This window comes from Haemaphysalis longicornis, unplaced genomic scaffold (genome assembly GCF_048455015.1).
Source record: "Haemaphysalis longicornis isolate Haplotype H1 unplaced genomic scaffold, Haemaphysalis longicornis Haplotype H1 scaffold_12, whole genome shotgun sequence".
Lineage (NCBI taxonomy): Eukaryota > Metazoa > Arthropoda > Arachnida > Ixodida > Ixodidae > Haemaphysalis > Haemaphysalis longicornis.
Window position 1 is genome coordinate 4,570,644 of NW_027526225.1, and position 27,514 is coordinate 4,598,157.

At 47.3% G+C, this 27,514-nt stretch overlaps 2 protein-coding genes across 2 annotated transcripts; one reads left to right on the forward strand and one right to left on the reverse strand.

Annotated features, from left to right (window-relative positions):
* The first annotated feature begins 69 nt into the window (after nt 1-69).
* Nucleotides 70-9,923, forward strand: LOC144162294 (E3 ubiquitin-protein ligase MARCHF9-like). The gene is made up of 2 exons (XM_077692771.1): nt 70-468; nt 4,465-9,923. Exons 1-2 carry the CDS (start codon nt 250-252, stop codon nt 4,921-4,923), a joined length of 678 nt encoding a protein of 225 aa, XP_077548897.1. The 5' UTR covers nt 70-249; the 3' UTR covers nt 4,924-9,923.
* Nucleotides 9,924-13,163: 3,240 nt separating this feature from the next.
* Alg2 (alpha-1,3/1,6-mannosyltransferase Alg2) lies at nt 13,164-26,966 on the reverse strand. The gene is made up of 6 exons (XM_077692772.1): nt 26,804-26,966; nt 23,329-23,525; nt 20,929-21,069; nt 19,129-19,321; nt 16,541-16,744; nt 13,164-13,801 (listed from the first exon to the last, which is right to left on the reverse strand). The coding sequence occupies exons 1-6, from the start codon at nt 26,844-26,846 to the stop codon at nt 13,311-13,313; spliced, it is 1,269 nt and encodes a 422-aa protein (XP_077548898.1). The 5' UTR covers nt 26,847-26,966; the 3' UTR covers nt 13,164-13,310.
* Between the last annotated feature and the right edge of the window lie 548 nt (nt 26,967-27,514).

A 27,514-nucleotide genomic window follows, 5' to 3' on the forward strand; every position in this document is an offset into this window, starting at 1 on the left:
CGGCGTCGGTGACGTCACGACGCTGCGAGCGCGCGAGGCGGCTCCCATTGGCTGTTGCGGCAGTCCGAACGCCGCCGTTGTTGTGGTTGTCGTCCGTCGCCTCGCTCGCAGGCGGTAGCTCTCGCAGCCGGCGCGTCTGCTGCTGCGGCCCGGGCGTAAACAAAGCGTCCCTGGGCGTGAACCCTTGGCGGAGGTGGTCCCCCGAAGGAGCCGAGGGGTCGGGGCTCGCTATGGTGTTTCGCGCGTACCATGGACGAAGCCGAGGAAGTGCACGTCTGGGCGACGGCGGTGAGCGCTTCGGCGGCGGACGAGGCCGCCAGCGAGCAGCTCATCATCGAGCAGGGCCCCGTGGACGACTGCCGGCCCTTCTGCAAGATCTGCCACATGCCGGCGCGAGACGATGACCCGCTCATCTCCCCCTGCCGATGCTCCGGAACCGTGCAGTACATCCACTGCGGATGCCTCACGGCACGTATATACTCACAGCTGATCGTCAGCTGACCGTCGGATCGATGATTCCAGCGAGCCCCTTGTTTGCGGGGTGCGGGGCCTTAACCTCTGCTCGGGCATAGCTCTCGAATTCGCTCAGAATTGACGTATAAATTCGCAAATCGGTTCATTGATGGGTGACGGAAGCACCGGCTGCAGATGTGTGCTTCGAGTTCGCGCTTAATAGCGCGTGCCGCCGGCAGGGCGATACTCGGGATTCGCGGCCCGGGCCAATTCGAGGTTAACGCACTGTGCGCTGAAGTCGCGGCGCGCGCGGGCCCTGATATCGTTCTCATATCCGCCCTGAATCACAGCGCTTGCCGCAAAGCGTTAGTGGCCCCGGGCGCGTACGTAGGGAGCTGTTTGTGTCGGGTATCTCCCAGGCTTGTTTTTGCCGTGCTGCCTGGATATATGCGTACGGTTATTGTCGGATCAGGATAACGCGCATCCGGTGTGAACCATACGTTCCCCAAGGTTAACGCACCTCGAGGTACCGCAGAGCGAGTTATCAGATCCGGACGTTATTTGTGTGAATAATTTATTAAACTGATCCCAAAGGGAGAAATAAAGAAAATAATAAGATAAATAAAGAAATAAAATGAAGTTAAAAGCAGATAATTCATTGTTTAATCCATAGCAGGCTTTTTTAAATTGATAAATTACTGTTAGAGCATTCGTCTCTTGTTAATCCACCTTTTATTTTATTTGTGTTGCCTGTGTTCATTCTGCGAATACCTTGCGCTGTCGTATCTTAACAGGCCAGTCACGAAGTTGAGTTTGTTCTACTGAACACTATAGTGGGCTGTAATGCTCCGGAAGCTATTAAACAAACACACTTTACTGCGGTCATATGTGGAAACAAGTGTGATATGTAATAGTCGTATTTTTGTGAATTCGGACCTTATGCAAGCGTGAAGCAGATTGGAAACGGACAGTACATGTATACACCTCATGAACACTACTCGCCTGCTCAGGATGAAACCACATCTCCGCTGCTAGCATCTTCAGCATACTAACCTCAGCGCTAAAGTCTTTGGGCTGCTGAGCCAAGGTGGAGGCATAAAGAAAACGGGAATTCCCGTGCGTTGAAACTTCGGCACACGTTAAAGATTATCAGGTGGTCCAATTCACAGCCCTTCGCTACAGAGCACCTCACACCCCAGGAGTAGCTTCAGCATATTAAACTCCACAATCAATCAATAATTGATCTTCATCACACATGTGCTACCCACGAATTGAAGCTTGTACGACGCATTAGCCATTGACAATGACGAGTGCATGCATCTGTCTCCAACAGTGGTTGCGGGAGACGGAATTTAATGAAAACAACATTTCAACCTGCGCAGGTGGTTAGTTGCGTGGTTCGTACACAGTTTTTTGTAGCAAAGTTGGTGTGAGTAGAAAGTGCCTTATCTGCATCAACTGTCGTCAACGTGCCTGGATTCTATTGCGTTGCAACTGAAGTCACCATAAATAATCTCACCGTTACGACGAGAAATGTTTTGACATCCTCCTCCTCTAAAATGGTCTCCATGTCATGCTAAAAAAAAAAGCGTGACCTGTGAATAAATACGATTTAGAACATTTTGCGAATCCCGTGTAGGCAAAAGTCGATATCGACAATTCTCAAGAGCAATTTGAGTTGGATTAAAAAGATTATTGGAAAGTAACGCTTGGCGCAACAAAAGCTACATAAAGAAAACGAAAAGAACTACTGCCTCAACCTGGCAAAATTTTTTTGACAGTCTAAGGCACAAAATATTAAAACCGTACTCAAAACGCACCTTTTTACAAGGACTTAGTACGTAGGACTTTCGGGAGAAAAAACAAGAAGGAGGGTGTGGGAGGTGGAGTGCAGATATTTGGTTCCAATACACCGCTGCCCTATTACTTTCCAGTGCCCTCAACATCAAGAGCAGCAGATCGGTTGAGCGCAGTGCAATACAGCTGTGGCCTGAAAACAACTTCCTTGGTTTGTTCACAACGTAGCTGCTTGTTTCACAAAAAAAGCACACTCCACGCTGCGATAACCCGTGCTGTAGTTGGGATCTTTCTGTGCAGGAATTGCACTAAGCTGGAATATAAGGCCTAGTGCAAATCAGTATGTTGTAGACCAAGTTTATTTCAGCATAAAATTCCCTTAGCAGTACCCTACCCACCGTGAAATTCTCTTGCTTGCATGTGCTTCTAGGTACACCCCTTTGTCAAAATTTTCTAGGCCAATCCTAAGCCTTCTCGACCACAAAGAATTCAAAGAATAAGCTTTACCTCTAAATGTGACAAACATATTTTGTGACAGTAATCAAGAAACGTGTTTTCTCTAGCTTTCCGGCATAAAACATTTCAGCTGTTTTGCTTCTAGCTTTACAATTGCTTAGGTTTCCACCTAAACCTCCTCTTCTGCACCGCTCAGTAAGCAGAAGAAACTTACCAATTGTGTCGGATTGATGTGACAAATGGATCGATCCGTTTCAATCCCCTCTTTGTGAGGACTGGATAACTATTGTGCCGTATTGACTTTGAACGAGTTTCTGAACTCTTTCTGTGAACACATGTGAGATTTATTTCGGAGTAGCTTGTTTTACCACCATAGACATTTGTCGTGCAAAGTGTTAACTGCCCGGAGTACCTGGAAACTGATTGGATTTTGTTTTTCTGTTTTTCGGGCAGCGCTGTTACCACTAGTCGCTGCGTGCTGATATGTGGTTTTATAATAAATTCTCTTCTCACACTATGAATAGCCTGACAAGCACCGTAGTTGCAATTCATGTTAAAAATGAACTGCACTAACAGGTTATTCTCAGTGAGGCCGTCCAGGGGTGAACTCTCTAAAATTGCACAAAGGGCGTTTTGTCGTGGGAGATGTAAGCTTTTCCTGGTTTGGGTGGCCTTGGCAGGTGAAAAACGGCAACACTTACAAGTGCTGCTTGAAGTGCGAGTTGGAGCACCTCTTGAAACAACTCAGTGGCTAAGGTGTTGTGCTGCTGAGCACGAGGACGCGGGTTCGATTCCTGGCTGCGGCAGCCGCTTTTCTGATGGAGGTAAAAAGCCCGTGTGTACGAGATTTCGGCGCACGTTAAAGATCCCCACGTGGTCAAAATTAATCCGGAGCCCTCCACTACGGCGCGCCTCATCGCCTGCGTTGTGTCGGCGCGTTAAAACCTACAATCAATCACTTGAAACAAGTCAATTTGGTTGTGTGGTTTCTAGCGGAGTTTCAACTGGCTCTCTTGAGTAAATTGCCTTTCAACTGTTGTTTTTCACCTATTGAGGACTCTCAAACCAAAAAGCATACATTTCTCATGGCAAATCAGCGTCATATTGATGTGGCAGCCATCGCTTCACACGTTTTTGGGGAATCCAGCCCCCGATGTCGTTACTGCGGATCTTTGGTTTACAATCCCGGACTCGCGGTGGATAGTCCACGTGCAGTCTGAGGATTCTGAAAACATACATGTGAAAAATGAATGCTGGATCGCTTCTTGAGGAGTCTTCAGCGAGTACTGCATACAAAATATATCCTCAGAGTTCACCTTTACGAGCCAACGACCTACAAATGTATGAGGAGACGTTAGAAGCAAAAAATTGGTACCTGGTGCATTGTACAGTCATGGACAAATGAAACGCAATCACAAAAATATGAACCAGAACTCACAAATAACGTGATTGCTTTCCATTCACGTCAAATCGCCGTGTAGCCCAATTACAGTAACAAGGTTTGAAAATGTGGCTTTCCAAATATACCAATAGCGCACCATTTTTGGACCTCCGCTAACATATTTTTAAATTTGGTGTGTTCTGGTTCATATTTTCGTGTTTTCGTTTCATTTTTTCATGACTGCACATACGGTTTCAGTGGTCACGAAAACAGATGCAGTGTTGTTGAGCAGAAACTGATAACCGAAGAGCCCCATTGTCTCTCGCTTCTTACTGCGCCCCTGTACCTAGACTCTGTCATTTTTCTGTCGCATGCAGCGGTGGCTCGAGATCCTCAGCAAGAAGTCTCGGAAGCCCCCAAGCTGCGAGCTCTGCCAGTACCAGTACCAATGGCACAAGAAGTTCCGCGCGGGTGGCGGCGCCTGGCGGCTGCCGCCGTGCTCGCCGCGCGACAAGCTGCTCCACGGCCTCTTCGTGGTTGCCGTGGTGATCATGGTCGCCTGCGCCAGCGTTACGATCGTCTGCTTCCGCCAGGAGGTGCCCGGTACCGCCACCACTGCTGCCTCGGTGTCTGGTACCGGCCGGTCCAGCGACCTGAGCCACTCGGAGCTGGTGACACTAGCCTGCGGAGTGCTCTTCTTTCTGGCTTTCTTTGTGGCCATGTACGTCGAGGTGACGGCGCGGAGTACTCTGTACCGGCTGCTGCTTCGGTTTGTCTACCTGAACCAGCAGTGGTACATTGACGAGTACGAGCAGGGAGCGCCGGTGGCTGTGTGACGGCACCGCAGCCGAGGATCTAGTACCAGCCGGTCTCTCCCGCTCTCCGCGTGGCAGCCAAAGATCTGAGTCGACCGAGAAGCAACCACCGAGAATCAGGCCTTGCTTGTTGCCAAGTATCTGGGTGCCCGCCTAAAACCAGCGAGTCTCGTTTTGTGATGGCGGCGGTGTGTGTTCTGGAACCGGGCTTTTTGAGAGGCCACAGATCTGCATCTGCGTATGCACGACCGGCAAGTCTTTCTTAATGCGAGCATTAACAGGCCATGGCTACTTGCAACGCGATTAAAAAAATCTGGGTCCACATAGCTATCTCAATTGCCCTAGCAGTATAGTCTTGTTGTCGGCAGCTGCTAATCTGGTGATTTAAAAATCTCACGAGGCGTTGTCCATTGCGAGTATTCTTATTGTTGCTTTTCTAACGATAGCTTCACTCAAGGCAGCTGATCTGATGGGAGCTTGAAAGCTGCTTTGTTGGAAAAAAGGCTCGTGCCGGAACTGATTTTAACAATTCCTGTGGCAACACTTACAAGTGGTGCCTTACATTTTTTTTTCTTTGCAAAACCGGTGACAAGAGGTCCAATAAGCATCTTTGTGAAAGCACACACTGTGATAGACGTGTTGTGCGCCCTGTGTTTTTTGTGTTTGTGTCGGATTACCCTTTCCAGTGCTTTCTTTGATGTGCCAATATTGTGGCTGTGCTACTAACTTGCAAACAAGGCCGTGGACACGGCGGAGAAATTGCCTTAAGAAAGCTCCCTCAAGTGTGCTGTCTCCACACGACAGTCCACTTCTTTTGCTTAGGTTTTAACTGCCTCTAAAGTGTGTGTGCTCAATTGTTTGAAGACAATTAGGTTGGAACCGTGGACAATGTGCAAAATTGTTGGTGCAGTCACGAAACTGTTATAAAATTATTGATAACGAGCCCTCAAATGGTTTGTAGTACCACTCTTTGCGGTGTTTTGAAAGTATCGTGCATTCTTTGGGTAGGTGTACATTCAAGAAAAGATACCTTAACCTGAAGCAGTGATTTTGAAGGGGCCTTGAAGACAAAATACAAGTCCGGTTTACGACAAAGACTGCTTTGTACCAGTAACAGCGATACCAATTTTGACACAAAGTTCGAACAAAGAGTTACAAAACTCCTAAGCATCCCTTTTGATCTAGCGATTGCAAAGGCACGAGTGTCCAATTTCCAAACGTGTCATCTCATCGTCATCATCAGCGCCCTTTCCCTTTTTTGCCTTTTTCGTTTTTCCATTACTGTGACCCTACTTCGCCCATCTGCTCCATTACCTGGAGACGACCGGCCTCACGCAGCGGCTGTAGCCCGAAGTGCAGCAGTGCTCGAACTGATGTTCCCGGACTGACAGCTCTCTTTATACCCTCTCTCTCTCTTTATACTCTCTCTCTCTCTCTCTCTCTCTCCATTTTATCCTTTCACTCCCCCTCTACTTCCCTTCCCCTGCACTGGGTTGTATGCAGGTGAGCTCCCTGCCGAGCTCAAAATGCCCCCAGAGCATTTCCTTTCCTTTTCCTGTCGCAAACCACAACCACCACGACCCACATACTCGCATCCGCATCACCAAGCAAGGAAAGGTTGTAGCGGGAAGTACTCTGCCTCATTGCTACATCTGTAACTAGCACGCTCAAATTACTCACGGAGGCCTCCGTGCATGTCTTCAACGCACGTTTCTCAATCAAAGGTCACAAAGCATTCACTAGGCCTGTTTTTATAACCTATGTGTAGGTTTCCCAGTTTGTGATGGTGTCGGGGATGCGTGCTAAGTATTGCAATCCGAGATCCTTGCTTCAAATCCCGTTCAGACCCAAATTTACACAGAACTGTTGCTACTCGATTGCCTTGGTGCTAATTTTTTTTAAGCCATCTTCCATTTTGTGTGCCGTTTGCATGCCAGGGATGCTGGATTTTTGACCTAATGCTTTTGCATTCTCGCATTAATGGCGTAGATATTAGGAGGAAAAAAAAAAACATAAAACAGTACAACACACCACCCACTTTCTTGGTGGGACCTAATGCCGTTCCAAGAAACAACTGTGCAGTTAGTTGTAGCAATGCCTCTACTTCTGTTTGACCGTACCATTTGAATGCTCACGTACGGTTACTTAGCTGGTAACTCTTAAGCATTCCCCCTATTACGTCATACGATGACGTCGTGAGTACGCAATTTGAAAGTTTTTCAGTATCATTATTCAGTTTAAAAACATCTTTTAGGGCAGAATTGTGTGGGATGAGTTACCCCATGCTAGTTCTGTCAAATTAGATTGTATTTTGTCTTCATGTCCCCTTGCGGTGTTGCGTTCGCGAGTGTTGATCTGGATGACATTGCGAAAGCAGTGTCAATGAGTTCACACATTTTTTTTTTTGCCCTGTGTGGTTTCTACTGTGCTGCGTAATGGATGATTAACACTGGAGTTGCCATAAATACAACCCGTCATTTTTACTTTTCTCATTCATTTCTATTGGGCCTCCTGTCCAAAGGAAGTTGTGGGACCGCATGGAAACTATCCAGTATTGGTAAATCGAAGGTGCCAAAAGGCAGCTGGACGCATCAGAAACATGTTCAGACGGCGACAAACACATTAGTGAAAATGCTGGGACAACAGCCTCGCAGAATCGCATTTTAAGCATCCCTCAAAACATTTCGTGGTCAATGTCAATGTATTTAAGCTGGCTCGTTTCAAAAAGGGCGTACCCGTGATTATGCATAGATCTGATACTTTCAGGACTTGCTTATTCTCAGTTGCGAGAAATTTTTTTCGGGGCTACAACCAATACGCCTAAGTGGACGCTTGCTGATGGCTCATTAAATGTAGCCCCTCTATTCAATCTCTGTTGCACAGACATTTGGGCACGCCCCAGGTTTACATAAGTATGTCACTGATCTGCTCTCACTGGACAGTCCTAGCAGGGGCCTTGGCTTTGCCTTCGGTATTACAGGTGTTGAGAGGCTGAAGTGTTCTTATCGGTAGCGAGGTTGCATCCGACGTCCTGGCAACATGGCGTTGATGCCTCTGTGCTGGTGGAACGCCTTAGCTGCAGTAACGAGGACGTTTTGTTTAACCTCTTGTGGCCAGTTGCACGAGTCCACTGCAGTGTGGTGCGGCAGATAAAGGCTTAAAACACATTCTCGTACTGCGGATTACAATACTAAGCAATGCGCATTTGGTTGTTCCACACTGGGCTTTCCTCCCTGTCCATGCCAGTGCACCCTATATTTTCCGTAAGTGGATCTGAAAGCAGATGTGTGTCAAATCTCGTTTTGTTCCCTACTGCAATTGTTGCAGCTTTGTGAGAAAAAGCAGTTGGTCTGCGTGGCGATGTCTCAGGCCAAATGTAGTCTAGGCGATGTATTCTGCGAGTGCATTTGTTTTCGCACGAGACATGGTGCTTGTTTGTTTCTAGACTGATTTTTCCCACACAGGTTGCTTTTAGAGTCCCGGCCAGTGTTTTCTGATCTTGCTAAGGGCATGCCGTGGTTTTTCAGAAGTTTTCAGACAGTGCAGGTTAGCTAAGGATCTCGAAAAGCCTCCTCTAATGAGCAGAGAATATTTGTGTGTTCTGCCTTCATTAAGCGGAGTAGTCATCGTGTTTACAAGCTGCATTGTAGCATGCGTGGATGTCTGTCTAGGGTGACCCGACCTAAAGTGATGTGTTAGGCAAGCACGCATTGATTTGTCGTCTGTATGTGTTTTGAAGGAAGAGAGTGCATTCCCTCTACAAGGTCTGCTGCACCCTTGGTTGGAGTGGTTATGCCTGGACCACATAGTCAAGTCGTCAGCAACCCTCAAGTTTTGTGCCGAGGGCCCTGAATGGGAAAATTGGCACCATGCGTTTCTGTCAGCACTGTTGTCTACGTCGTCTTGCGCACTGTAAGGCCTGTTTCTACAGCACTTCACGGTTATGTAAAACGAAGCGCCATTACCGCTCTTCTTTGGCCTAGAAGAAATGCCGTATGTCAAGCAAGCTTTTTAAGCACTCCAATCTGTGGACACACGAAATGCTTTTGTAGTCAGTAGCCGTGAAACTCAACGTTTTTGGTGCTGTAAGGAAGCAGACTTTTCTCGGCGAAGACTCGGTGAGGAGTAGTGCGACACTTGAGGATGGTCAATCGCCAAAGTGACCGAAAAACAGCGGTCATCAGCTCGTAATGTTCGTCACTATCATCGCAGCCGAATTGCTGTTGTCAAGTGAACACCTGGCAACCATAGCTTATGTCACATGCCTGCTGTGAAGTCCTTTATCCGCTCTTCATTCCACCACGATCTTCGCACTGCCAGTCCAGGTGGAAAAGAGTGCGTGTCGTAGTTTGTGAGGGTCTTCGATACAGCGCAGTCGCTTGTTTTTCTGGCGGTAAGCCCACCTGACTGCTCTTCTGTCTTAAAACTTCCACAGCCAATGTGTTGATTTGCACCGTATTTAAGCCAGATTCTGATAATCACGATTTGGAGTGCTTCTGAGTTAAGGTGACTTTACTTGTATGCTCCAAAACCAGTGTGTTTTTTTGGGCCTGCAATGCTGTTCCTGCCATACATGGTTGTACCCACTTCGGCCATCCGGCAACATTGGGGTACCCTATGTTGCACAGTCACTTTCAAAGCTGCATAGGGTGTCCGAAGTTCTCCACTGCACCTAAAGCTATCAGATAAAACACAGAATGCTTGGAAGGTTTCCACTTCACCAGGTATCTCTGGCTTAAATGACAAGGGAAGTGATTATATATGCATTGTAGTATGTTATTAAGGAATGTCGTATGACGTGATAACACGATGACCAAGAATTTTCAGTTCGTCTTGCGCACACTGCGAGGCCAGTGTGGAATGGATGTTTGAGGGATCGCCAATCGTCTACAAATTGCCAATTGCAGGCACCATCTCCATTTATGTGGCGCGGCCTTTGCAACGCGCCTTAGTCAGTACCACTTAGTCATATTGTGTGCCGAAGCAATGTGGGCGGTGATTAAAGCGCTTTTGATACTGGATTTGGAGTGTGTTGATTCTTGGGCTCGGGGCACACCATGCCGGCTGCAGTAACTCGGTGGCTCAGGTGTTGCACCGCTGAGCCCAAGGGTGCTGGTTCCATTCCCGGCTGCGGTGGCCACTTTTCAGATGGAGGCGGAAAGTGAAAACGCTTGTGTGTCGAGATTTCGGTGCATGTTGAAGATCTCGGGGGCAGTCGAAATTAATCCAGAGCTGCCCCTCACTATGGCACGCCTGATAGGCCAAGTGTAACTTCAGCGCCTAAAACCCCAAATTCAGTCAATCAATCAATCGAAGCACAACACCGACCACATGTATTAAAAACAAGGACATCCTTGTTGGATGGACGAGACTTTACGAGTCACACAGGTCACACTGGAGCTAAGGAAGTTTAAAAAAAGAAAAAAATTGTAGAAACTGAAATGGGAACTGTCGAGTAATGCAAAGCATACACCACTCTGCTATACATACCATAGTCCCTTTAAAGTTGGCTTCACTACTGTACACAAATGCATTGCAATTGAGCGGTGACGACTCCCCAGCCATTTTTTAGCAAGGTCTCTATGACGTCGTGGAATGTTGTTTCTGTGATTCGAGTGGAGAAACCATGGTGGAAAAAGTAACACAGCAGAGAGCTCATTTCTCCCTGCTGAATCATCACAACCGCATGGCCGTAAGTCGGCAAATGTGGCTGTATCTCCTCGGGGCGATCCTCGGCAATTATTTTTTTTATTTGACAACTCACCCATTTCGTCATGCCTTGGTGAGCACGTGGCAGCCCTGGAGTGTTACCTCATCCCTGCAATCACCATCGAACAAAGAGTACCTTTTGTAGCAGCCTCCGTTGGCACAGTGCCCGTGGTATCGCATGCTGGTGTTCCGGCCATGTGACCAGTTATGCATCTCTCAGTACAGCATGTTGTTGGGAAGATATTGAACGCCTAGTCCAAGGACCGGTAACTCTGGAAACTATCCTAGGACCATGGACTTGCCCCTCAAAGCAGCGACAGGCTCTGAAAAGTTTTTCTTCTTCTTTGGAGGACATTTAAAATAGTGAATTCCGGAATTCCGTGACACAATGTGAAAATAGTCGGTCAAGAACGTCAAGCCATGCGAGTGTTTTTTTCTTCTTTCTTTCTGCCCACCTCTTTCTAGGGCCTGTTTTCCCTACATCCCCGACCCCTAGCAGAGAAGCATGTAGGCGACTGCCAACACCGGCAAAACTCTCTCTCTCTCTCAAGTTGGTGCTGCATTTTAAGAGTAGAAAAAACTGCACACCAAAGACAAGACTAGTACAAAGGGGACAGGACTAGTCTTGTCTTTGACGTGCAGTTTTTTTCTACTCTTAATGTGCCTATCTGCGTCCCTCTGTAGGCTGCACTGGCGATAAAAGTCCCCTTCTGTACGTCAGTTTGGCCTACCCAGAACTGCTTCAAAGCAGCTGCTTACGTTATGGCGAGAGCAGCTTGGGAGAGTGCCCTGGAACTGCTCAAAACTGTTCTAGACAGGCAAAGAGAGACCAAAGATTTATTCGAAAGTAGAAACCGCTCAATGCAACTTGCCAAAAGACAAGAGAAAGAAAAATGCTGCTAGAAGGATGCCCAATTAAAAAAGAAACTCGAATTCATGCCAAAGGGTGTGTCTACTCACAAATGAGACTTGTGTAGAGCTAGAACATGCAATACTTTAGTTACAGACAACTTTGGCATTGCAGAGTTCCAATACGTTACCATATCACCGGTATCAAACGCTTACAAACCGACTCCTCTGCCAAAAAGCGATTGGTAATCCCTATTTCATGCCCTTCAAACAGAAATCCAGTAACATCACCCACAGTTTTAAACAGAATGAAGACTAGAATTGCCTTACAAGGAAACACAAGATGAAGGGTACACAAAAAATGCACAAGTAAAAAAATATTCGGCCTTCTTTGGGCTGTAAGCACCTGCACTGCTGGTGTCTTCCAAACTTGGTCCCGAAATCAGTGACCAGTGGTCGAAGTGAAAGCGTACTAAAATTTAAGCGGGACACTCAAAAGAAACTTTACGTTCCCTCGTTTTTGGTGGTGTACAACTGTGCAAACTGTAAGCACAGCAGCAGTGATTTATTGTATCGCACAAAATTCGCAACATTTATTCCGAGGTGTTGCCTGACACATATTTTGCACGTGGCAGCAACTGTCAGGTAGGCATTGGTTAAGCCTAAGATGCTAAGCCTAAACTTAGTTTCTCCAATGGGAAGCTGGTTAACGATGTTGTACCTCAAAGCATGATGTTAGGCCTAACATCTCATTTGTTTAGGCTTAATGTTATGTATAACCTTTACGGTGAGCTGTACGACATGCCAAGCAACGCCATACTCGTATGCTAAGCGCGGGTACCAGCTGACTACATTATCTCAAGGCATGACGTTAGGCCAAACGTAGCGCTGTCGCATGCAAGCATCGCCCCCTCCCTCTACGGCGCATAAACCTTTGTGCAAGCACGTTATGAACTTGAAAACATGGGAGGCTTCACAAAATAGGCCTCACAAATTTCCCACAGAACCAGCACGGGTAGGCTAATAGTGTTCGCAAATTCACACTAAAAACAGAAAATGAAAATGAAGACTGGTGGCAGGCATCTTGAACATGGCAGAAACCAGGTGCTTCCGCACTGCACCACTTTGCCCATCTATGCATGTCAACAGCTGGCTGCCCTGCCCTACAATCCCACAAGCCATCTGCAAAGCGAGCACTGCCAATCGCTGCTGCTAACAGTCACACCCATACGCGACTACCCAACACTTTCTGACAACATAACACAGGAGGCTGGAATTTGGATGAGACAGAAACAAAGCGTACATCCTTGGCATCTTCCTCGTCTTTTTGTACCAAACCAGCACACATCATTAAGAACAGTCAGTACAAGTTCTGGCACTACCACGAAGCATAACAACAGCAGTACAACCAAAAGATTCACATTACTGCACGGAAAAGTGACAGCTTGAAGAAGAGGCATGCCCACACATACTACATCATACGGACTGTCCAGCAAGTGACCTTGTTTCGAATTTCGCCAATGGCCAGTAAAGGTTCCACCCATCACCTGAGACGGCCTCCTGGGATTTGGGAGATTCGGTGCAACAACGCAACGAAACCTGAAGCAACCGCAGCAAGGCAATGGCAGTGGCGCTGCAAATGTACTTTACTGCAAAAACGACCCCCGACCCCGCACACAGGCCACATTTCAACCAAAAACGACAGAAAAGCGACCAATCAGAGCTCGTCAATACGGACCAGAGACGACACCAGTGGTGTCATGGGGGGGCGCTTTACTGCACAAATGGCCACCACCAACCCACATCTCAACACAATGCAACGAATAAGTACTCGAAGACAGGAGTGGAAATCAGGGCTCGTCGTCAAACACAGCCTGATGAAGCTCTCCCACAAAACGGTCCCAGGAGAAGAGCGCCTCGGCGCGCTCACGTCCCCGCTCGCCCATCTCTTGCGCCAGGCTCTTGTCGCGTGCGAGCCGCACCAGGGCCTCGCCAAAGGCCTCGGCAGTCGGCGCGCACAGCAGGCCGGTCTCCTCATGCACGACCGTCTCAGTGGGGCCCCCGCTGTCGCAGGCGACCACGGCCCGACGCAGGCACATGGCCTCCACGGGCACGATGCCGAAGTGCTCGTTGGCCGGCGTGTAGACGACCGCGCGGCAGGCGTGCAGCAGGTGACGCTTGGCCGCTTCACTGGGTGACCGCACAAAGCTCACCCGCCGCTCCACGCCCAGCCGTTCGGCGAGCGACGTCAGCTCCGACCAGTGCTCCACGTTCTCGCGGCATTCGGGGTCGTAGCCGCCAGCCACAATCAGGTGCAAGGGAACCTCCTTGGAGGCATGCTCTGGAATACAACACACACACACACACATATTGCACTGGGATCAATTTGTCACCTACGGGCCTTATCTATTTATTTAGGTAAAGTGAAGTTTTCATTGCCCCACTGGTGGCACCAAAATGCGGAAGTAAACTGCAGAAAAGACAACTTTAAACAATGGGTTCACAAAACGGTGGTGATGATAAGCAAAGGCATATCTTTATTTTTTTTTTAATTCGCATTTTTGTCATGCGACATATAAAGAAAAGATAAGACATTAAGGCATATCTAGTGTCCCGAGAAAGAAAGCGCTTCTCGTGGTCGGAATCGAACCTGGGTCTTTTGTGTTATGAAGCCGACGGCTATCCGATTGTGCCATTCCAACGTGGTCGAAGCAGCTTGGATTTTGGCTTTGACTTTGACTCAGGTTGCACGGGAGGAAGCTCATGTTTTAACCCATTTCGTTCGCTTGAGAAATTAGCTTTATTTCTTTTTTTATTTATTCATTGAATGCAGTCGGCCTGAGTGGCAGGCCTTGGGCAGGAGTGGCAATACAAATGTACAGTAACAAGGACTCTACAGCTCACTGCATACATTAAAAAAAAATTTACACCATCCTCCCGCGAGGGGAACCATGGGGTAGATGCAACGCATCGGGGGTTGCCGTTGCATTTTCGTTATGTTAGCGATGTCAGCATGTGGATTGCTGTTGTTGTGTATCCTAATTACGCAGCATGTTCACCCCTGATGCGTCGCATCTACCCCATGGTTCCCCTCGCGGGAAGATGGTGTAAATTTTTAACCGAGCGCAAGCTGCGCGCTAATGCACAGCTGGCACGGCGACGGGAGTGAGTGCAGCCAAGCGCAAGCTGCGCGCTGACGCACAGATGGCGCTGCGGTGAGAGTGGCGGAGCGCGCAGCTGTCGCGGCGAGGAGAATGTGGGAGGGATGCGGACTATGCCGTGACAACGACGCGGGACAAGGCGAGTTAAAGAGATGCGTTGTATGTAAAATGCAATATTGAAAGACAAAAAGAAAACAAATGTGAAACACATTAACAACACTTTTATTAAACTCGTACGAAAAAAAAGAAAAAAAAAAACAAAGAAAGAAAAAAAAGAAGCCACAACAGAGAAAAAAGCATACCTACGCAGAGGTATATACAACCAACACATTTTAACACGCCACTGTAGAAAGCTTGGCCTTGTGGGCACGGAACACTGTTCTGAAACTCGACCACAATGCGACAGAAGAAACATGACCAGACAAGCGCTTCTAATCTTTCGAACAAGTATGCACCAACTTGCCTAACAATGTGTTTCAAGAAATGTTGAAACGTGCACAAAAACTGCTCTGCCTCCCAGTCCCTTTGATTTGCTCAGGACGCCGTATTTTGTTTGCCCAGAGAATTTCCACCGGGTGGACGGTTTCGGACTGAACTGAGGTTACTGAGGTATTTTCCATTAACCCTTACTCCCACCTGTTCCCAATCCAACGTTCTGAATACTTCTTGTCAACATGCTGTGAATAACATTGGAGATATTGTGTCTCCTTGTCTGACACCCTTCCTGATAGGTATTTTACTGATCTCCTTATGGAGGATGATGGTAGCTGTGGCCCCATTGCAGATATCCTCGTGTTTTTACGTAATGCTCGTCTACACCCCGATTCCGCAATGACTGCATGACTGCTGAGGTTTCGACAGAGTAAAATTCTTTCTCATAATCTATGAAGGCGATATATAGGGGTTCAGTATACTCAGCGCACTTCTCTATCACCTGACTGATAGTGTGAATATGGCAACGTCTAAATGGCTGGCAGTGAGAAACCGCAGGTTCTTTTCTCTATTGCAGCACCTAGGTGGCGCTATGAGTTTGTGTGCATCTCAAAGGACATGACGTTAAACATTTAACTGCTGCAGAATAAAAGTCTGCCACTGCCGACTCTAGTGCCACTGTTAGTTTTTGTAATGGGGGCATTAGTTGCGATTAATAAAACGACAGTGAGTAACTAGGTACATGATCTGGAAATGAAAGCAAAAAAAGAAAAAAACCCAACAAAAACAAACAAACAAAAAAATCTGGGCCAGCTGTTTGCGCCACCAAGTTTCGTCTTCAACTCCCAGCATTTTTTTTTGTGCCGTCAGGTACTTCTCCAGAAATTTGCGTGCGTTGCGAATACAATAAGTGCCCTTGATAGGACTTCAAAAACATTTATCCCCAACAAAAAAGCTTCCTGCTTTCTTCAAACATATAATTAAGGGATTTAGGGGAAATCCCCAAGGTTGAGTAAGATTCTGTGAAGGAAAGCTTTCCTTTGTAGCCGTAGGGCTGCATTCAGGTGGATGTGAAACTTTCCTTCGCAGTAAAGAGTTGAGACATTGCTTCACTGCATGGCACAATCCACATGAGTTATATTCTTTCTTTTCCTTTTTAGAAGACTAGTACGCAGATTATTCACTTTTTCCACAAAAGCACTCCACTTTTTGGCCTCGGTAGCTTAGAGGTAGAATCATGGGTTTTGGCGCGAATGACAAGGGCTCAAACCCCAGCAATGCCAAAATTTTTGCAACACCTGAAATTTTCTTTTTTTGCTGTTAAATGGTCTCCTGGCTCACCTGCGGCATTATTTTCGTAAATAAGGGTGCTTCGTTATCATTTAGGCCGGTTTAGGGGTGGGGCACGGCACAGTATCAGTTTACCTGTGCGTAGCACCAGCACTGTGGGCTTATCTCAGAACAGAGAGAGGGAGAGAGGCACTCACGGACGGCGTGCAGGGCCAGGGCGAGGTTCTTCTTGCGCTCGAAGCGGTTGAGCGAGAGGAAGAGGGCCCCCTCGGTTTTCTCGATGCCCAGCTCCTCGAGGGAGCCCTCGAGGGGGCGCTCCACGCACGACAGGCTCGCCGTCGGGTACAGCACCCGCAGGGGCACCCCCGACAGCCGGGGGAACGCCTGCCGGAACACCTCCCCTGTGCGCAGAGGAAGAGGAACTCAGTCACGAAGGGAAAGCACGTTCGGCAGCTGTTCTCTCGCGCCCACGAGTTGCACTAGATAAAGGAACAGAGTACCAACACTCTTTTCTCCGACTGTTCCGTGCTGCCACCATGACCATTGGTCAGTTGAATTCGCATTACGTGAAGTTTGTTTACACTGCAAAGGTTCATGGGCACCGCCATCTTGTTTACGCTTTTTCTGTCGGTCAACTGTGGTCGCCTCAGCTTGTCCTCCCTGTTCTGTGGCTGCGCGCAAGTGACGCCGTTCCGAACACGAATCAAAGATCCCACGCTCTGACGCATTTTCAGCTGCTGAAGTGTGTACAAAGATGCCGTGTTGCTGCGTCTTTAGCAGTGTTGTTTAAAAACGACCCAGTCAAAGTTAGCAAAGAGACCGTAGAGGCGGCACCTGGGAACACTGATAAACACTATAATTGCCACTGTTGCTCGCTTGCGTGCTTCAGTGGCGGCACTTTGAAAGCTTATTTAGTCACTCTAGTGGTCGCCAAAAGTGGAGGAGGCAGAAGAGATGAACCAGTACTGCAGCTAGTTTCACTCCTGGCTTGCTCATGAAGAACGCGCAGGGACCGGGGCTCTTTGATTTACAGTGTTGGACTCACTGCAGACTCAGAGAAGCAATGAGGCATTCGTTTTTTTTCGTATAAATCCCTAAGGCGTAGGATATCCTTGGGCTACCCATGGACTATCCGCAGTGAGGCTGAGATTTCAAACCTAAGAGCGCCACCATCTCGCTCTCCATTAGTTTAGTTTTTGAAGGCTGAAACATGGTTTTGCTTCACAACTGATGCTCGTTCCAGGACTGACCAAGGGCTGACCAGAGGGCATTGAACAATGGTTCATCTACCCGGGTAGGGTTGCCACCTGACCGGTTTTAGACCGGCCCGACCAGTTTTTTTACCAGCGGGCCGGTTGCCGGTCTGTATCTAAAACCGGCCGACATTGGCCAATTTTTTTGGCCATTGTGTCGCGGTTATTTTTTTTTTGCCTTTTGTAAGCGTAAATAGAGCAACTACGACAATAAATATGTGTCGACAAGCTGTGCAAAGACACGCGAGCAGAAAAAATACGCAGCCGGGCGCGATTCCTGAGATGGAGAGGACCAAAGGGAGGAACAACACAACAAAATTCCGTCGGCCCAGTCAGCAATTGCGGTCACTTTTCAGTGCAGCACATTCAGAGCAATAACTAAAATCTCAATTACCTTCAGTGCAAACGTTATGTTGATTTCTCTGTAGGAAAACGCTCCACGAAATGGCATTGCATCTCAATTAAAAAAAAACATGGCTGCTTTTTTTCAACACCCATGCAATCTTCTACATACCACGCCCCCCTCTCCCCTTGAAGGGCCGGTTTTTTCTTCGGGGAAAGGTGGCAACCCTATACCAGCAACAGTGAGGATGGTGGCTAAACTGACCCACGCTAATTGCAACGAAGCAATGATTAATGGTCATTTCGATTCCGATATTTTTTTTTTGCCGTTACACAGCCGTAGCAAAACGATCTTGCTTATTCAGGGGAACGCAGATAGTCTGTACGAAACCAAACACAAAAACCCGCAAGTCACAAACACAGCAGTTGCTCTGCTGATGTTCACAAAGCAGCCATGTTTGCAAACACTACACAGCAAGAGTGCCACACAACTTTCTAGTCGGGGTCAGCAAGTAACGCAGCTGACATAAGTGTCCGGACCGTGCACAAGTTGGAGCTCAGGCAAAACTCAATATTAATTATGTCCTTTTGAATAACATTTATAGCAAATAGGTCAAATTGACCTTCTTCCCGCAAACTTACTGATGGCCATAAAATGGGCCTGCTCTACGAAAAGCCATCCTTATGGCAAATCCAAATTGCACCGAACAGATAAAGTTGACCAGAGACTCCTATGATTGGAACAACTCGTTGATTTTTTAACTTTGGGGTGCCTGCTCTCCAATTTGCTTCTCCACACCTTAATCGATCAGATTTAAAGGTGGTCCACAAAGTGGCGTAAGTTTCTGTGAAGGAAAATTTGACATCCACCTCGCATGCAGCCGTGCAGCCGCAAAGGAAAGCTGTACAGCTTTCCCAGAAATTTCGCGGTTGAAGAAAAATTCGTCCTGGTCCAGGATTCAAACCTGGCACCACCGCTTATCTGGAGCAGTCGCTCTACCAACTGAGCTAACCAGGAGGCTAGGAGGAGGAGGAATGCGAGAGGGAATTGATCGACAACCAGAAGTGATGGGCAGGTGTTAATCAGCCAGATTTAGGGGTCGATTAACGCCTGTCCACCACTTCAAAAAGATGCTCAGAGAAGACGCTTAACTGGGAAACCACTTTGTGGCGAGGCTCTCGCTGCTCACCGGTGAAGCGGCTGTTGACGAGGACGCGGTGTGCGCAGCCCGTGCTCCACTGCTCGAGCGCGTCCAGCGGCCAGCGGTAGAGGCGCTTCAGGAGGCCCCCCCGCGGGGACAGCATCAAGTCCGGGAAGTGGCAGTAGAACACCACCCGGGGGGCACCCGGGCACAGGCGCAGCACGGGCACGCACGCAGACACCTGCGTGCCAGGGGCAGGGCCGCTCTCTCACATGCCTGCTGGCTACGATGAGCACACAACACGGACGGAGACAAAGAATGCCAACTGAAGCTGTGGAGGTTTGAGGCTGGAAGCGCTACCGGCACATATGCGGAACTGTCTCCCGTAGGGGAACTGTACATGCACAAACATCTGCTAACTAACTGCCCCTATCTTTTCAGCTGCCCCTGTCATGCATGCATTTGCTATAACTCTGTGTTGATGCCAGCATCCAAGTCTGAGCAGTTCGGGCTACAGCCTCATAAAGCACCGTCACCCAACAAGGATGCTGCGAGCTTCTATCACACTGTGCATGCTTTATTCCCCCCCCCCATCAGTCCTGCAGTATCAAACAGAAAACTTACATGTATGCTGCTAAAAGAGTACTGACATGGAATTTTCAGGTTAGGTATTTTTATCTGCTATGGGTGCCTCCCAGCACAGTAATCATAGAATGGCACCTTAAAACGGGCGACCACAGTTAAATAATTATTTACAGCCTCCTTTATTTGTGTCAGTTTCAGTTTCAACGAAACCAATACCACGGCAGCTGCCATGATTGGACCAGGCTCCTGATGTCACTCTTTTTGTTGAACTATGGCTGGTCTGGACACGTGCGATAGAGCAAGCGAGTGAGCGTGCCCAGACCGGCCATGGTCGCATACACTCGGTCGGTAGCGTGGCAGCAACCCCAAAACTGTGACACAATACACAAGGCAGAGGAGCGCAGGCCAACAGCAGCCAGCACTTTGGCTACATCCCGGGTGCCCTGGCATCGGAGGTCTGGCAACACATCATGCTGATGTCGAAAGGTTATCCATTCTGAGCTTTCTCTTGCGTGCAAAGATTAAAATTTATTCAAAATATGTTCTACTCAACGGCGACTGTTCAAACTTCCTGGGAGATATTTCCATACACACAGAAAGTCTTTTACGTAGTTATCTCAGCTTTGAAATTTTGTGTCAGTACTCCTCCAAGGGTTCTCAATATATCAGTTTTGCCCATCTACTACAATGAAAGCTGTGACAAACCTCGGAGCATGAGGCAGGAATTCCCGGCTCTGGCTAGCCTCAATTTCGAACGCAAATATTCACCTTGTAACTGGGGGAGGGAGACTCTAGCGTGGCTGGCTTCTTAGGGCACGCCTTCAGAAAGGTTCTCAAAGAAAAGACCCTTCTGATGCTACTTGGCAAAGAGAAGGCTGAACAGTTTGCAACCAGAAAAAAAAAAAAATCCTTTAAAGAACTGCACTAGGTCTTCCCCTTCCCCTGGTCAAATGCTGATAAGGGTCTACCTTGCTCTTTTGAGCACCAGGATACTGTTGGCCCTTTCGGTGCCAGCGATGAGTCTGAGCTACCCAGAGAAGTACCCCAACTCCAAACGCTCTCAAGTCCTGAATGTTTTGCATTTGAAGTTGCCACAAAAGCCCTACCAATATCTAAAATGAACTCGATCCTCATCCTAAAAGGACCATTTCAAACAGTGCCGTCAGTCAGAGGGCACCGTGCAATCTTCCCTCCCCCTTCACGACTTGTCTGGGAGTCACGAAAATGCCACCTGGTCGCAGACGCCCCGAAAATGCCCCGCACCTGGTCGCAGATGATGAGGTCGGGTCGGAGGTCGCTGAACCAGACGAGGTACATGGCGGCCAGCACCATGCGCAGGTAAGAACAGACAGCGTACAAGCGGCCCAGGATGGAGCGCGGGAGCCAGTCGCAGACGGTCACCACCTGCAGGTCCCCACACCCTTCAGTGCTATCTCATACGACGCGCTCTTCCCACCATGAACTCACAAAAGGTCCACCGTGGCAGAGTTTTTCCGAGAGAGGCAACCAAAACAGCAGAGGGCACTTCTCTCCAGCAGATGCTTGGGCAAGTTTAAAATCCTAAATTTGAGCTGTGAGAGTAACCAGTTGGGGAAAAAAAGTTTGTTGCAGCCCTAAAGTCTGCTCACATGCTTTAACGCAGGCGCATTATGGATTTCTGTCGACATGCGTAAGCAGACTTCAGTGCCCGCCAAAATTTTGCTGCATTATTTTTATTCATTTAGTAGCACATAAACACAGTCACCTTCACTTCACACCAATACTTTCCCAAAATCTGAGTGCTCCGCGGGTTTGGTGCACCTGCTCTCCTTATGTGCCATCCTGTGCTATACACTGCACTCTGCTCAAAACTCTTTGGTATAGGTAATCCAATGCGGACGGCCAACAATGCCAGATTTTTCAACTAGTGAGGCACATAATGCTTTTGCATTATTAGAGAAGGGCATGACACGAATTCCCCCTTTATGTGCGCTGGAACACACAACACCCTCAGCTAGGGTGTCGTAACTGACAACCGCTGACTGCTTCTTCAAACCCCTAGGGTGTCATTGCTGACACCCCCAGATTACAGTTCACAACCCCAGGCGTGCACAAAGTCTATCCACAGGCTGTGCCTTTTGACAATATAGACGTGCTGAATGCTTGGTTTAATCTGTCAGAAAATATTCACACAGTTCTTAACTACAACATGCATAAGGCTAGGACACTGATTTTTTTTTTGAAGTAGAGTCGTTGGGATGGCATGTATCAGGTGTCCTCTTCCTGCGTATAGCAATTAAATACACCACTCCAACTGTGCCCAAAGTGGGTCTGTTGCTGTCGGCATCCTGTGGTGTGGATAGAAAGCACATTGGCCTTGCAGCAATGTCCGTCTGCCGTGACTGCCACAAATGGCAACCCACACACCTAACGCGGCTTTCTAGTAAGTGGCAGTTGCGAGACTCGCAGTTGCAAACAAATTTCTACATTCTACAAATTTTTACCCCACCTACAAGTAAACTGAAGTACGGCAAGCTTACGTGCACCAGAGGTCTGCGGCAAAACTAAAAACACAATGACGCAGGAAAACATTGGTCGGACACTTTTGAAATTCTCGGAGAAGACCAAACAGCAGATCCAGTACGCTTGAAATTGGTCACCAGAAATCATAAATTGGCTTTTCTGCTTGTTTCCGACTAGCAGACATTTCACTGCGTCTGCCTGTAAATTTATTTTGCTTTTTCGCTCAAGAGTTCCTCCAGCGGAACCCACCTCTGTGATTAATAACATTGTTAATTACTTTGATCAAATTCTTGTCTATGGCCAGGCTTATATTGGTGCTCACCTGAACGATTTTCACAAATACGAAAGAAAACAAAATGTTTTGAATCTTTCGCTTCAAAATGTTGTTGTTCTTTAGTCAACAAGCTACTTCTTAGGGTAGGCATCCTGCCAAGAACAGTCGCACTCAATAGGACCTGCAACGCTCATTAGTTATTAGGAGAGACAGAGAAGGCAGTTTAATGGTGCTGACGAGGTCTATCCAGCAGGTAGCCTAACATGCTACGTCAGGTGAATAATGACACAAATGAAAAAAAAAAAAAAAAAAGACAAGAGGTTTGTAGACAGAGTTTAGTAGTTCGAGGTAAAAGTAAAAGAAGTGTTAAAACACACTAGAGAAATGTTCTAGCGCACTGGGGAAATGTTCGCTTTCAATTTTAGCAGAGTTCAGGCAACCGCGGAGCGACTACACGTGGTCATGAGATCACTAGGTCAGATTAAAAATAAAAGAAGGGGTAAACACGCACTGGCTAAATGTTCACTTGGAATTGGAGCACAGTTCAGGAAACTGCGGAGCGACCACAAGCGATCATAACACGTTGACAGCCAACCTAGCAGTCACGGTGATCACAGCCCCGAAATGTTCACTGGGACACCACTAAGAGTTTGAGAGCGCAAAGGTGACGGTCACGGTCTTAGGAGACAATATTACTCAGTATAGTATTCAGGAGACAAAAGGACGTTTGACACCTAATGTGCACCTGACCTTGAGCCCCAGGTACTAAACAAAGGTCGTATAAAGCTATGAATGAATGAATAGCGGTTTCACTAAAAAATTGCTACTGTCATCAGACGGTTAATGAGACACCCCACAAGTCTGCGGCCCAACGTGCCGTCTCGTACCTTGAGGGTGCCGTCACGCGTCTCGGGGAAGCAGTGCTGCGGGTCGTGGTGGGTGGTGACAATGGTGACGGGGTGTCCCCGAGACTGCAGGGCCAGCGCAGCGTCCACCATCAGCCGCTCGGCACCACCCACCCCAAGGTCGAGGTGTACGAGGCACACGCTCTTGGCGGCCTCTTGCCTGCCACCGTCGCCGCTGCCTGCAGAGAATAAATCATCGTGAACAAACCAATGCTGTCTTGTCTTTAGAGAATGGCTAAAGTACCCATTCAGCAAAGGTCCTTAGAATAATGAATAGAGTCTTCCAAAACTGTAAAATAAATAAATGAATTTTTTCCCCCCCTTTCTTTCCCGTCTGCATGTTTGAGGCCCCCAAATTTTGCAGTAGTGTGTACTTGGGCATGATTTTGCATTTTAGCTCTGCACAACTGATTTACAGAGTCAGCTGTTAATGGGAAATTTTTGGCAATTACGTTGTCCATTTCAAATCATAATTGTAGAAACTTTATAGGGGTCATCATTGCTGCACCGATGAGATAGATTATCATCATCGGTGCCTGTCATCACGCGGGAGCAGCTCTCGCTCGAGCTGCTTCGTCTTTCTCCATCGCCATCTTGTGAATAGGAGCACCATCGTATCGCCGGGACGTCGCGGCTATTGGTCTTTCCTTATTTACAATAGTTGTGATCGCTGCTGTCACTAACACTGATTTTTAAACAGCAGCATTTGAACAGGGAAAGAAAGAGTGACACGATTGGGTGCTGCCTAACGATGAGTATATTTCACCGTGGCGAAATATATACCCCTGAAAAAAAAAAAAGAACAAGAAGAAGAAAAGAAGGAAATAACGATAAGGAGATTCGAAACAAATTCATATCTACACAAAGGAAACATGCAAAGAGACATTCTTGCGGATGATCGATGATCTTTGCATTGATCGAGATATTCTCGCTATTTTTGTAGCTAGTCATTAGAGTCCCTCTTGCCACTCTGGTCCCGTTCCAGCGCTATTTAATTAACATCAGCATGCACCAACAAGCGTGCACCAATACACTTTTTCAGATCGCTGCTGACTTTTACAACACAGGATTGGCTGAACTGCAAACTCATCCCCGTTACCATCGATGGGGGATCGGCCTAGGCACCAAATGGGACTGTTACACCAACGACTATAGACAGGATGTTTGTAATTGATGCTGTAATCGTAGAGTAATCCGCAATCACCTTCAGACTTTCTCGCTCAGATCAATAGACAATTTTTTTATATATATATATAACACGTTATGTCGTGGGATGTCAGGCTTGTTCAGAGTACTGGGCAGATCTTAACTGTTTCTCAAGTGTTATTTAAGCAATCATTCACAATAGCTCGAGATTGATTTTAATTGTTCCGCAGAAGGCATGGAAGTCCTTTATCTAGCCATAAAGCAAGTCAGAAAAAATGTCCAAAACGCAGCCATCCCTCAGCTGTGGGAGAACCTGATTACCAGTGACCGACCACCTGGATGTCCAGCAACTTATGGTATTTAGGGCATCGGTTGCCTGGTCATCACTTGGATTCCCAGACTAGGGAACCACTCCTACTTTACGGCTCATTGAAGTTTTGTACTACTGCAGCACCCCAGGTGTCGTTTTGAATGAACCAGTCGCATTTATGTAGCCTTATCGCTCTGTGCTGCATGTACATCACAAAGTACATTGCGTAAACGTGACATCAAGTCAAACCAACATAATTTACTGTGATGTTTATTTGATCAAAATAGTTGGCCTTCTTTTCTCGAATTACTGCGCAGTGAACAAACTAAAACTAAGGCTCAGCATTCCTACTGGAATCCTCAAGAAAGGTGGGGAGGGGGGGTTGGCTGGAAGGAGCTGTACTTATACAAATGTTGGTTATATTTCAATTTTGCCAGTTTTTCAAAGGCAAAATTTAGCTTTCCCAATCCCATAGTTGTGCCAGGTAGTGGCCCCTTCCCCTTTCACTTTTGAAAAGTTTCTGTGGATTCCCACAAGCGAAACCACCTTTCCCGGCCATTTTACTCTGAATGCACGCAAAGTTAAGCTCAAGCTTTAAAAGAATGTTAATGCAAGTATTCCACACGACGTAACCAGATAAGGCAAATGCTGGATAGATAGAAAACTGATATTATATTTGCTTCCAGAGCACCGAAACACCGAGATGTGGTGCATTCAAGTACCCACAATACAAACAAAAGTAACTCGAGGACTCCCATGGTCACTCGGAAAACAATGAATATGACACACAACTTTACCCTCATTTTGAAGGACTGAATCTTCCATACTCCACCAAACTTCCTCAAGAAGAAATTATGGAGCCATCCCGGAGGAAATTAACAGATTTGAGTTTGTTTGGCTCTTTAACTACGATTTGTAGCTCCTAAGAGAGGCAACCAGTATCCAAAGGATGAGCTATCATAAAAAAAAAATCAGGTAAAAACCAAGTGGGGCATGGGCTGTGTTCAAGCATAAACTATGAAACCTCAGCTCAGGAGAACTCAACCGCGTCAGGCCAACTTAATGCGCTAACAACTATTGAGAGGATAGGCTGCCATAGTTGCCACAGTTGTCCGGAAGGCAAACAGTCTGACACAAGTGTAACTATCGTGCGGCTAAAACTGCTAGAATCCGGCCAGATCTGTTCAGATGACAGCAGTAAGGTGCTTAGCTACTGCAGAATCCGCCTGATGTACCGCAGTTATCAGCAGTTGGTTTCGTGTCGGTTTTCGTTGAAGTAACGGTACTTGCCTGGTGAGCGGTTGACACCAGAAACTGCCATAATCCCAACTGCAACCAATTCGTTTTGCACGCCCGGCTGCTCCGGATCACTGCCATCAGCCATTTTTGTGGGTTGCCTTTCAAAAGCGTTACTGTAAATGTTCACGATAGGCGTTTTTCCTGAGCGTCTGAATTTTCTTGCGCACGTAAAAAACCGAGATGGCATAGATTGATCTGCAGACATTTACTACGTAGGCTTCGTGGTTTGTTCACAACATCAGATACAATTTGCTTTTCTTAGGTTTTCGATACTTGCTCTCGCTTAATTATTGTGGAGCGGGCGTCGGCCGGATCTGTATCATCTGTACTTATTAATAATGATTAATAATTATCAGTGATTCTGGCTAGTCAGTGAGCGGTAGCGGTTTGGCCGGTTATGTAAAAATCAAGAAAGACTGCTCTCAACGCCAGTTGTGTTTCCTCTGGACGGAACTTTAGTGACAGTTGCCGTTCCGTCTGGACGGAACGCTAGACACAGCCTTCTCAAAGAAAAACTGATGCCACAGCTGCAAGGGCGAGTTACGGGAAGTGCAGTTCCGTAAGAATCAATTCCGCCTGGAACGTCAAATGGAACCCGAAATGAAAGTCAACGCTCCGTCTGACGTAACTTTACCTCAGCGTCGAGAGTCATGACTCGTGACGGAAGCAAAATGGTGTAGTGAGATGCATAAAACCGCGTACCTTCGTCGCCTTTGCTTCTTCCCATCGCAGATTTTGCAGACATGTGCTACGCTTGCGTGTCAAACCTTTTTGCTGGGCTTGCAAGCCCCACAATACCGGCGATTCCTACAGTACTCAAGCGATTGCTGATGTGGACGCCGCCATGATGTTGCACGTGGATTGATGTTTATTTTCATGTTAGCAACAAAAAGTCAAACATTTTGGTCGCGTAGACAAGAATTATATTGTCAAATAACTTAAAATTTAATAACATTATTGTTTTATTAATGCCTCAGTTGCGTATCGTGCATTTGTCACAGGGTTTTGGTTACCTTGGTCACGTCCTCTATGATGGAGGATGGTCACGTCACATCAAAGCTACCCAAAACGTATTTTATATTTCAAGAATAACAGTGTTAGCTAAAACCACCGTTCCCTGTACAAGTACGAATGTTTGCGAGGTAAAAATTGCGCGTATTCAGAAATTCTGGCACGTACACGTACACGTACTGCCGCAACTCTTCATTTGTCGTCTGCTGCAAAAAATAACATGCCTTCTGTTTGTTTTTTGCCGTCGGGTTCAGTCAGCCGCCTTTATTATCCCTAGTTAGCATGTCTCTTGTCACCGGTGGGAAGCAACGCCGAGCTAAGATTTTTATGATGCAAATTTGAGGAAACCCGGCCACCTGGCGCTCGTTCCGAACTTTCGGACATCTTTCGGAGCTCTCGCAG

Coding starts and splice junctions, on each gene's coding strand:
- LOC144162294 (XM_077692771.1), top strand. CDS start 250: ATGGACGAAGCCGAGGAAGTGCACGTCTGGGCGACGGCGGTGAGCGCT. Junction 469..4,464: donor TCCACTGCGGATGCCTCACG/GCACGTATATAC, acceptor TGTCGCATGCAG/CGGTGGCTCGAGATCCTCAG.
- Alg2 (XM_077692772.1), bottom strand. CDS start 26,846: ATGTCTGCAAAATCTGCGATGGGAAGAAGCAAAGGCGACGAAG. Junction 23,526..26,803: donor AAGAAGCAAAGGCGACGAAG/GTACGCGGTTTT, acceptor TATTCTCTGCAG/GCAGCGGCGACGGTGGCAGG. Junction 19,322..20,928: donor ACCTCATCATCTGCGACCAG/GTGCGGGGCATT, acceptor CCTGGCACGCAG/GTGTCTGCGTGCGTGCCCGT.